The sequence below is a fragment of the Akebia trifoliata genome, chromosome 11, assembly GCF_017979445.1.
Source record: "Akebia trifoliata isolate Shusen 1 chromosome 11, ASM1797944v1, whole genome shotgun sequence".
NCBI lineage: Eukaryota > Viridiplantae > Streptophyta > Magnoliopsida > Ranunculales > Lardizabalaceae > Akebia > Akebia trifoliata.
Window position 1 is genome coordinate 47940392 of NC_141385.1, and position 12288 is coordinate 47952679.

Genomic DNA, 12288 nt, shown 5'->3' on the forward strand with positions numbered 1-12288 from the left:
CCCAAACTTAAAAATGAAAAAATAAATAAATACATTTCAAAATTCATAGAATTTCGATGCCAAGAGGTGAGCCCAAGGACCCTTAGTAAGGGTGAAATCCTTACTTAGTAAGCCTAGGCATATTCATATGCTAATGCCATTCTGCAATAAAACCTTAAAATTTTAAGGGCCGATAAGGATTTATGTTCCATTAAGTAGTTAAAAAAAGATATTTGAGCATCAAAAGTTTTAAGAATCTCTAAGAACATTCTCATCATATTAAGATAGCACGTAGGTAACTTTAGGGTGATGTAAACATGCCCCTCCATGTTTGGTTACATGGGCTGATTTATAGTGGGGGCAATATATGGGAGCACGTACCTCCAATAGAGTTTTTAAATTATGGAATATCGTATTAAGGTGAACAACGAAGCATCGGATTTTTATCACGATGTAATTATTAAGATAATTATGATACATTGCATTAGGGCGCATCGAGAAAGACTGAATCATATTAATGTTGTAAATAGGTTAGTTATGTAATTATATATAAACCCTTCATTAATAATAAGAGCTTCACTAGAGATCATAATATTCGAAAATTTCAGTTATTGAAACTTCACAGCCAGAGACTTGTAGAAGACAAAATTCTAAAAACTTTGAAAGAAGAAAAAAAAAAAGAATTTAAAAAAATATATATTTATTTTTTACTGCTGATTTTTAATTTTTAATTTTGGAGGTTTTGTAATTGTCATTTTCAACACCTTGGATCAAGTTCCAAAAAGAATTTGTTTTGGTTTGAATCTAAGTTTTCCCATTAAATCTAAAAGATTTCTGGTAATCCCTGTGGGCCAACGACATTTTGTAAGATTTGAAATCTTCTTAAATTAGTAAGGAAAGTGTTTTTCATTACAAAAATTAGTGTCCAGGGATGGTTGCTTTCAACTTTGGAAAATACGAAATTATGAATTCTTATACCTGGGAAACCTATTTTATATGAATCGTGATAATCCAATGCGGTTTTTTTTTATACACTTCCTTCACAGAACCGTACAAAACCATGTAGAAAGGTCCGTAGATTTTTATTTTTCTAAGTAAGCAAGTTTTGAATTAATTTGAGAACAGGAAACAAAGGAATAAATTCCTTTGTTAGAAAACAAAATAAAAAACAAAAAAGACCGTATTGCTAGCTATCAAGTAAATTCCAAGCTCAAGGAGTCGATAGATCCTGAAAAATATATATATATACAGCACGTGGAAATTGTGTATGAGACTATAAGTTTATTGATTATTCAATGATTCCACGTTCTTATTTTGGTAAACAATTACAAAGACCCTAACAATGTCTAAATTCAGACGCAAAGATTCCATCAACTTGTATTCTCCTATAAAAATACTTCAATTGATCATCTCAGCTTCAACTTTGATCATCATCATCACCTTCTTCTTGGTGTTCTCTCCTTGCACCGATAGAGGTCAGAAAATATGGCAAAAGCTATAGTTTCTATAATTCTTCTCCTCCTCGTCCTTCTACTCCTCCTTGAAAAGGGCCAAAGCCGACCTCTAGGATTTAATTATCCGGAGTTAGTTTCAGATGGAGTAGATCGTGTTGATCAATCGCCCTTTTTACTGATGAAGATGCTACATTCTTCTGAGGATTGCGAGCACATGTATGGGTTTTTACCTTGCACAAACAACCTTGTAGGCCACCTCTTCTTAATTGTGGTGTATGAGTACCTACTGTTTCTTGGGGAGAGGTATGTTTCGGCCGGGAGTGAGCTCATGTTCAAGATCTTAGGCCCTGGAGTCTTCGGTGCTACCGTGTTCCACATCCTGGGAGCACTTCCAGAGTCCATGATAGTCCTTGGTATAAGCTCATTTCTGATTATTTTCTTAATTGTTTCAATATTGAGCAAAAGAATTTTTATAAAAGAAAAAAGATTTTTAAACTCCCACCACCAAAAAAAAAAAAAAAAAAAAGTTTTTTCAATGTTGAACTATTTGATCATGTCTAGTATTTTTTAAAGTTGTAAGTTCTTTATTTGTATGTCCTTAATTCATTTTTGGAAGTAATTTTTATTTTTTAGTTATGATAATAGAAGTAGAATTAGGATATATTTGCAAAAGATTCTATATATATTTTCCTTGATCTTATATTTTACTGTTTAAATTATTATTATTATTATTATTATTATTTAACTAAGCAAGCAAGGTGTAATAATTAGTGAATCGTGATAATCTGACTACCTCACAAATGACTCTCTTACCATGACAAGTTCAAGATTCGTAGATCTATACGTTTTGGGATACAAAACTGCACTTCCCCATAAAAAGTGTATCCCAAGGGAATCATATATCTCGAGGTGTATATATCTACTCAGGGTGGAGCTAGTAAGGAGACATTGGGGGCGATTGGCCCCACTCAACTTTTTTGGGCATTTTAGATACCCTTGAATTTATGCTTAAATTTGAGATACTCCTACATTTTGAACTATTGACATTTTTCGTTTGACCCTGTTGCCCCCACTCCCTCATCTTCCTCCAATCTCCCCCTCCAATTAACTATAAGTCTACCCCCACTAAAAGAAAATCCTATCTTTACCCTGGATCTACGATTCTCAAACTTGTCATCGTCAGGAGAGTCAATTGAGTGTGTCACGTGCGGTAGTCAAATTATCACGACTCATAATTTGTAGGTGATAATCATGATGAGATTTCATTTTGTGGTTGGCTTCTCTCAAAAATCGAAGCCCATCCAATGAATAAATTTCTACCAGAAAAAATCAGCAATCTTATCAGAAAAGTTATCACCTCAGTGACTTAACTTCCAGCTAAGCTTTTATGAAAATATATATATTTCTGTTAGTACTATCAATTGTCATTATGTGGAAACTTTGGACTGAAAACAATTAATTAATAGTAAAGGCTATACATTAAAAATTCATAGATTCCATTTCATGAATAGACTAGAGAAGGAACCTCTGTCATAGCAACTATATATCTAAGCTGACAATTCCAACCCTATCACAAGAGAAGAATTCAGCTTCATTGTTAGATATATAGCATTCGAAATATTTACTCCTACCTATTATCAATTTTCCACCCCCAACATATATAACCTGGATTTCCAAAGCAAGATCGATCAACATTAATTGTTATCCAGACTTCCATAGGTGTTTCCCATAATTAACTTCATAGCCATTTCCATGTAAAGACTGAGAATCTAAGAAACAGGGGCGGATGTAGAGTGGGGGCTGTGGGGCACTTGCTCCCACAAGAGTTTTCAAATTCTATGGTGTAATGTGCTACTGCGATAAAATTTAGCGGCGGATAAAAAAAATTGCCACTATTACCCCCATAAATTTTTTTTCCACTCTTAGTTGTCCCCACAACTATTTTTTTCATTTTTAATTGTCCTCACGGGTTTTTTTCTACTCTTGGTTGCCCCCACATGAGCGAAATCCTGGCTCTGCCCCGGTTTAAAAATATTATTGTTTGGCAATGTAACACAAAGAGCAATTCGAGGCATGGTTTTAAAAAATATATCCACTTGGTTTTTATTATTTTTTTGAATCCCACTTTATCACTATGTCACATGAGCCGTTGGAAATGGCTTTCTTTAATAGAACTTTATTGAGATGATTCCAAATATTGAGATCAACAATATTATATAAATATTATAAATATTTTTAGTGTTTTAAAATTATATAATAATTTAATATAATTTAATCATTCAATATTATATAAATATTTTTAGTGTTTTAAAATTCTATAATAATTTTATTTTTGATTTTGAGAAAATAACTTTATACATATACATAGCGTGCCATTTGGAGACCCTAAATAGAGCCAAACATTTTTTCAATGTATGGGTTAGGAGTTTCAGAATGGCTGATTTTTGGTGATGATGATCTATATGATGAGGAGATCATCCTCACTAAAAATCAGCTCATTCTAAAACTTATGACCCCATCAATAATGGTTTATAAAAATCGGACGGTCCACGATTCTTTAAGTTGTAAACTAGAAATCATCCTCACAATAAATCAGTGCATTCCAAAACCTCTAACCCTCATTTTGAAAAATGTCTAGCATAATGTTTGACTCTCTTTAGGGCCTCCGAACACTTCACATATACATATATAAATAAAGAGAGAGAGAGAGAGAGAGAGAGAGAGAGAGATTATCCTCACAAAAAATCAGTGCATTCCAAAACTTCTAACCCCATCAAAAGTGATTTACAAAAATCGGATGGTCCACAATTCTTCAAATTGTAAACTAGGGCTAGAAGTTTCGGAATGAGCTGGTTTTCGGTGAGGAAGATCTCTTCACCATAGATATCACCCTCACAAAAAATCAGCCCATTCCAAAACTTTTAGCCCCTATTTTGAAAAATGTTTGGTACAATATTTGGCTCTCGTTATGATATAATTTCACTTGCTTGCCTAACAAAAATAAAATTTTGAATTTTGACGTATTTTTCATGTTTTTCAGTGTCCGGACTTTCTTACAGTAAAGAGATTGCTCAAGAGAAGGTCCAAACAGGAGTGGGCTTGCTTGCTGGATCAACAGTCTTGCTTCTAACATTACTTTGGGGAACTTGTGTTATTGTTGGCAGGAAAAATTTTTCAGAGAGTTCAACTTCAAACAATTCACCTATTTCAAGATTAACTGGTTTGTGTTCTTTCCATAAACCCAGGTTTGGGATTATTGTTTGTTAAAAACAGTTCCTAGCGTTGTTTGATTTTTTTGTCAAGATTACCAGAATGCCTTTTCTAAATTATTTTTTTGTCACCTAAACCAAATACTAAATTATGAACTACTTTTTGTGAACTTCATTGATAAAGCAACATTAAAAATAATGTTAATGTGTATCATCATGGAAGGGTATATCATAATGATTGAAACTTAATGAGTGTATTATCGTAAAATTAAATTTTATCTTTTGACAGTGTTAGGATTCCCGCAATCAATCGTGGAAGTTGGAAACACAAAATATTAATTTCACATTGTTGCACTTCAAGCTTCCTGTGGAAATGAGAATCATGACAAGAATGCATTAGCAACCCAATTACCATACAGTAGAATAGCATGAGAAGCGCAACTTGATCACGTTAAGAAACGGTACCTAAGAACTTGATTGTGTTAACAAACGGTCCCTAAGTTTTTAGGTTAAAACTATATTACTATACATGATTTTAAAACTCTAACAAAGTGAAATGTGATCTTGAACCAGTAGCAAACAACATTTCAATTTTAGGATAGATATGATGATTTTATAGATTTTCAATTATAAATGATTAATAAAATAAGTTTCAATATTTGTCTTTTACAGGTTCTGGTATTATTACTGATCAGGAGACTAGTTATACTGCAAGGATCATGGTTCTATCAGTGGTGCCATTTATCATTGTGCAACTACCAAAAGTCCTCCAATTATATCATGGGAGACGCATTGTTACATTGATCTCTCTAATTATTTCCTTTGCTTTCCTATTCTTTTATTTCCTCTATCAGGTATTTCATTTATTTTATTATTTGAAAAAAAAATATGCAATTAAATCTTTCTCAAATCCATTGCGATTGAAATTCTTTGTATTGTTAAAATCATTCACTATTTCTTGAAGTTCGATCCCTCCCTCGAACGAATCATATTTGAATCGTCAAATCTAAATTGGTTGTAGGATCGAGAAGATGATTTCCTTTTTGTGGGGAATTTGAGATTTTTCCTATATTTATTATTTCTAATAGTTTTGGGGGCAAGTTTTTTACAGATTTTTTCGTAGCTGTCTGGGTAAATTTAATTCAATTTTTGGATATATTTTTTTTAAAGATCCAAATTTGCAGTGTATGGGATATGCCCCTTAATAATATCTGTAAATCATGATTTTCTTTATTTATTTAATCCTTAATTTGTTTCCTAAACCCGAAGAAGAAAAAAAGAACTAAAGAAATATTCAATGTTAATAAATTTGTAGAAAACTAGAGACATGTTTTCTCATAAAAATATTTGATATATTTTTATTTATGCTTTCTCAATATTTGTACAGGTTTTTCAACCTTGGATTCAAAAGAGAAGGTTAGAATATGTGAAGCATGAGCATCTGATGGTAGATTTTTTAAGACATGTGGAAAGACATACTTCGAAACAACTACTCACAGATGAGGGCACACCTAATCTACCAATTATAAAAAGGTGGATTCTTTTTTCACAAATATTATTTACTGTTCAAGGCTTGAAAGTTAGTATTAATTTTATCATTATTTTGCTATTTCTATTATAGGCTATTTGAGAAAATGGATGTCGATGCGGATGATATTATAAGTCCTTCCGAACTAAAAAAGTTGATCATGGAAACCAGTTATGTAAGACCAAATTTAGATGAGAATGATGCAGTAGAAGAAGTAATGAAAGATTTTGATCTAGATTGTGATCATAAGATTTCTAAGGAGGAATTTATTAAAGGATTCGTGAAATGGCTTGTTAAGAGCAAGCACGCAGTTCGCAATCGAGATTCTTACAAGAAAGAGAATCTGGACGAATTATACGAGGTAATTAACAAACCCATATCATTTTTTTTTTAATTTATATATCGAGATACATTTTGAAAATATTTACAGAAAGTAGAATTTATCCTTACCTATCAAAAAAAATGTTTTGTTGAAAACAGACAGAGTATATGGAAATGAGTAAATTTACTTTTATACCTCATTGGTTTAAACATGATAAATGACCATTATTTTTATCTTAAAATTACTTTTTTTGGGGTCAGTTTATCACAACTCATTATTTATTTGTACATTTGAGTTCACTAATTTTATTTTTCACCTTTGTTATTTATGCAGAAGAGAATGGTAGAGTATGCAAGATGTAAGTACTTGATACTAGAAATTATAAGAAATGTGCAAAGCGAGGCATTAGGAATCCTCCTTACAAATGATGGGGAACCAAATATACCTACTATAAGAAGGTTAATTCTTGATATCTACTCTATGCAGTTTTCACAATTAGATAGTATTTTTTATTTTTAATCCTTAATTAAGACATTCAAATCAATGCAGGTTATTTGAGAAATTTGACCTTGATGGGGATAATTATATATCTAGTTCTGAATTAAAAGAAATAGTACACGGTATCAAGTTTACAAAGACAAAAGATGTGGATAAGGAGAAGATTGTAACACGATTGATGACAGAATTAGATACAGATGGTGATCAGAAGATTAATGAGGAGGAATTTATCAATGGATTCACAAATTGGCTTAAAATACATGTGACCCAAGATGACTTATACTTGGTAAGTAATTAAACCCATTTTACAGCTTTGCTCTATTTTAAGCATAATTAGTACTCTATTTTGGCATCTTTAAAAAGAAGCTTGATTCCAAAAGTACCGATCCATAACAAATTACATAATCCTACTCAAGACGTGCAAATGATATGATAAAGAGTCGTGATAATATGACATCTTACATACCTAGCATGGATCACATGACTTGTTTGGATCGTGAGTTTCTTCGAGTTTGACTACTTGATCATGGCTTTTTTTTATGTATACAGGAAGCTTGGAAAGAAACCGAAAAGTTGGTGGATGAGAGGACATCAAGAAAATGGATGATCGGTAGTCCTTTGTCGACTTGCTTTAAATCAATATCATTGTTGTTGCTGGGCACTGTTATACTATCCTTACTTGCCGAACCTCTTATAGAATCTGTCTCAAATTTCTCCAAGGCTGCAAGTATTCCTTCTTTCTTTGTGTCATTCATCGTGATCCCTTTGGCTACTAAATCTAGGGAGGCAATATCAGCAATTATCTCTGCAAGTCATAAGAAGCACAGAACTACTTCTTTGACATTTTCCGAGGTTTGTCTCTCATTTAGATTTAAATTTCTATCTAAATATTAGAAGTTTTTGTGCATTTGTTGAGATGTAAGATTATCCACCATATATATTTTTCCAAATTTCCAATGAATCCTACTATTTTAGGCCCTTGTGATCACTGTGACATTTTCAATTAAAATGTTAAGTACTTGTTATTACCAAGGTTATATATAAAATTTAGATTTAATGAACATTAATATATTCATTCCATGTGTCATTTTCTTATTGATGTCTTAGCTACTTATAGGTGATTAGAAGGATCTTAACCAAAATCTGTACTTTCCAGCTGCCCACAAACTTCTCAAAATCATTCTTTTTTTGGGTCTAATCTTTGCCTTTTATTTTGCTATGGATAAATTATTTTGGGGTTATCTAATATTTGGAGTCTTTTATTGCAGATTTATGGTGCGGTATTCATGAACAATGTCCTTGGGTTATCTATTCTTTTATCACTTGTTTATGTGCAAGGCTTGTCATGGGATTTCTCAGCTGAAGTGTTGATCATTCTTATCATATGTGCCACGATGGGTCTTCTAACTAGTTTCCGCTCCCAATTCCCACTTTGGACATGTTTTATAGCCTATCTTTTGTACCCACTGTCTTTGGTGTTGGTGTATGTTCTCGACTATGTTTTTGGTTGGAATTAGGAATTACTGCTAGAGTATTAGGTTGAGGCATTGTAATAATGCGTATTCTGATACACTGTTGCATTCTTATTGAGATTAGTTAGGATCGATTAGATTAGAATAAATCTCTTTTAATAGGGTTTATTTTATTTTCTGAATAAACCCTTGTTAGTATTATGTAATGAATATTTAAGAGAATCAATTTAATTATATCATTCTTCTTTATGGTATTCAAGCCTAAGCTCTTGTATACGCCACTCTCTGGTGGTGGAGGTGTTGTCACTGCGCGACCTAAATATTTTCTTTCTTTCTTTCTTTTCTCCTTCAATATTGTTTTACTTTTTATTTAAATAATAGCTTCCTCTGTATCTCTATAAACCTCCTTAGCGCACACCCTCATGTCTCACAATTGCTACTTTCATTTTATCTAAAATCTCTCTAACGACAACAGTAATTCGTATACTCTTGAAAGAGATGATGGTAGATCTTATCTAAGTGATGAGTCGTCGGCTTCGACAAACTTAAAAAGAATGTGACAACGATTGGCTTCACAAACAAGCAAGTGACCACTAACAAGTACGATTGGATTTTCGATCATCCATCAATGTATCACTTCATAATTAGATCAAGAGTGGTTATTCAATAAAATCAATTGCATGTTCCTTCTTTGAAGAACCATGCAATTGTCGGGGGGACTGCTGGAAATAAGGTGCTTCATATTAAGATGCATAAAATATTTATATCATGGAAAATACTAAAATGACTATGTAGGACACCGCATTAGACATTGTGTTGATGTGGACGTGTGCAAGGAACCACAGATGTTTTTTCTTGAGATATGAGTGAAAACATCTATGATTCTGTGAAAACCTCTACTTTAGCTCAGTGACTAACGTAGTGTCTTGCACAGTCACTCTAGCATGACTCTTATGTCATTGATATTGATAAAGGAGGGGAAACAGTAGATGATACTAAAGTGAAGAAATTAAAAGCTGGATTGGTCAGAGAAGTTCAGGAACTGCATAAATCAGGGGCTTTGGTCAAGGTTGGACCGTCCATAGGCTTAAGGAGCGGGAGAAAACTTAAGGCTGTTAATGTCGATTAGATCCATTTCTTGGAACGTGCGTGGTCTCAACAATAGGGCCAAAAGGGCTTCGGTTAAGGCAATATTAAAAGCCCACAAACCACACATTGTAACACTTCAAGAAACTAAACTGGACCATGTGGATAGGGTGGCAGTAAGAGACATTTGGGGAGGGCGTAACGTGGGTTGGAAGCACCTTGCTTCAAATGGGACAGCAGGAGGGGTCTGGGTGTTATGGGACAAGAGATTGATCGAGGTGGAGGATTCTTTAGTGGGAGCTTTTTCTGTATCTATTTTGTGCCGGTGTGTAGGGAAGATAGACAGTTGGGTGTTCTCGGGAGTGTACGGACCTACGAGAGATTGGGAGCGAGAGCAATTCTGGGAGGAGTTAGATGACGTGGGCAAGTACTGGAACCGTCCGTGGTGTCTGGGAGGAGACTTTAATGTAATTAGATTTGCTTGTGAGAAACTAGGAGGATCGAGGATAACAGCCAAGATGAGGAGATTTGGGGACTTCGTGAACCGAAATAATTTAATGGACATTCCACTTCAAGGCAGAAGTTTTACTTGGTCTAACCATCAAGTTGAGCCCACCCTCAACAGATTAGACAGGTTCTTGGTGTCTGATGATTGGACTTTAATCTTTTGTCAGATTTCTCAGACGGTCATGCCAAATCCAGTGTCTGACCATTGCCCTATTCAGTTGGTAGCAGGGCCACTCAGCAGGGGCCCCATCCCGTTTCGTTTTGAATTGATGTGGTTGAAACATCACAACTTCAAGGAGTTGATAACCAATTGGTGGAGGAGTTTTTCATTTGCAGGAACAGCAGGGGAGGTGTTCAGAAAGAAGTTGAAGGCCTTAAAGATGGCATTAAAAGAATGGAACAAAGAATACTTCGGTAGAGTGGATGCGCAGAGTAAAGACATTCTCTTGAGAATTGAAGATTTGGATCGTAGGGAGGAGATGAACCCGATTTCGTTTAACGACAAGACAACGAGATTAAACCTTCGCGAGAAGTATCAGCGATTGGCACTTATGGAAGAGATCAGTTGGAAGCAGAAATCCAGAATTAGATGGCTTAAAGAAGGGGATGGTAACACGAAGTTTTTTCACCGCGTGGCCAATGCCCGAGACAGAAACAACCACATGACGAGGTTGTGTGTGAATGGGGAGTGGTTGGAAGGGGAAGAGGCGGTTGCAAAGGGGATTGTAGATTTTTACTCGGTACTGTATACCGATGGTGTTGATAATAGACCGAAACCTGATCTGCTACAGTTTGACAAGATATCTGAGGCTCAAAGCGATTGGCTGGAAAGACCGGTGCAAGAAGACGAGATTTGGGATGTTATCTCAAGCATGAAGAGTGATAAAGCACCGAGACCCGATGGTTTTCCTGTGGAGTTCTACAAATTTTGTTGGGAGACCATCAAGTGTGATTTCATGGCTCTGATTGATGAATTCTTTAGGGAGGGTATGCTGGACCGTGATTCCAATTGTACCTTCATCGCTCTGATCCCAAAGGTAGTTGGAACGGAAGATATTAAAGACCTGAGGCCCATAAGCTTGGTGAATACTAGTTACAAAATTATCACGAACATCCTGGCTAAAAGATTGAAAGGGGTCATTCAAGGGCTAATAGGGTGTAATCAGAGTGCATTTGTCAAAGGTAAACAGATCCTAGATGGAGTTCTAATTGCGAACGAGTGCATAGATTCCAGACTAAAATCAGGTAAAGCGGGTGTGGTGTGCAAGGTGGACTTTGAGAAGGCCTATGATCGAGTCAATTGGCAATTTTTGGAATACATACTGGGGAATATGGGTTTTGGTAGGAAATGGATAGCATGGATTATGGCGTGTGTGACCTCCCCCTCCTACTCGATTTTGGTGAATGGAACGCCTCACGGATTCTTTAGGAGTACGATAGGCCTCAGGCAAGGGGACCCTATATCACCTTTCTTATTTATCATAGTGGCAGAAGCATTTGGTAAGATGATGGAAAGAGGGGTAGCAAGTGGGTCATTCTCAGGGTTCTCAGCAGGGGCAGGGACGGTAAACATTTCACACCTTCAATTCGCTGATGACACTTTAGTCTTCTTGGATGACTCCTTAGATCAGACAAGGAGGCTAGGAGGATTGCTGTGTTGCTTCGAAGCTATTTCTGGCATTCCAGTTAACACAAGAAAAAGTAAGGTGTTTCCGGTTGGCTCGGCTAGATGTGCAACTCTTCTGGCAGCATCGTTGGGATGGCAAGTGGGCAGTTTTCCCTCGTCCTACTTGGGGATGCCTCTAGGGGCCCCCTATAGGAGGGTGGCGATTTGGGACCCGATAGTGGAAAGAATTGAAAGAAAACTAGCAGGGTGGCAAGCGAATTATCTTTCGAAGGGAGGTAAACTGACTTTGATTAAAAGTGTTCTTTCTAGCATTCCAATATATTTTCTTTCTCTTCTCACAATGCCTCGAAGTGTAGAACTCAAGTTAGACAAGTTGTTTCGCGACTTTCTATGGCATGACAGAGTTGGGAATAGAAAACATCATCTTGTGAATTGGAAACAGATTTGTTCAAATAAGAAACATGGAGGCCTCGGCATTAGGAGACTTGGGGAGATGAACGTGGCCTTAAGGGGCAAGTGGTTGTGGAGATTTGGGAACGAGGAGAATAGTTTATGGAGACAAGTTATAGAGAGTAAGTTTAAGTTGAACAGGACAGGGTGGGAAAG

General features: G+C 35.4%; 1 protein-coding gene across 1 annotated transcript; it reads left to right on the forward strand.

Annotated features, from left to right (window-relative positions):
- Positions 1-1253: 1253 nt before the first annotated feature.
- Positions 1254-8709, forward strand: LOC147392252 (sodium/calcium exchanger NCL2-like). The gene is made up of 9 exons (XM_086417371.1): positions 1254-1846; positions 4474-4653; positions 5315-5496; positions 6030-6175; positions 6264-6531; positions 6826-6950; positions 7042-7276; positions 7540-7842; positions 8259-8709. The coding sequence occupies exons 1-9, from the start codon at positions 1465-1467 to the stop codon at positions 8505-8507; spliced, it is 2070 nt and encodes a 689-aa protein (XP_086273497.1). The 5' UTR covers positions 1254-1464; the 3' UTR covers positions 8508-8709.
- The last annotated feature ends 3579 nt before the right edge of the window (positions 8710-12288 follow it).

What these genes read in the sequence shown, in the direction of transcription:
- LOC147392252 (XM_086417371.1), top strand. Translation starts at nt 1,465, where the DNA reads ATGGCAAAAGCTATAGTTTCTATAATTCTTCTCCTCCTCGTCCTTCTA. An exon ending in AATATACCTACTATAAGAAG is followed by an intron (nt 6,951 to 7,041) that starts GTTAATTCTTGA and finishes AAATCAATGCAG; the next exon opens with GTTATTTGAGAAATTTGACC. An exon ending in CTTCTTTGACATTTTCCGAG is followed by an intron (nt 7,843 to 8,258) that starts GTTTGTCTCTCA and finishes CTTTTATTGCAG; the next exon opens with ATTTATGGTGCGGTATTCAT.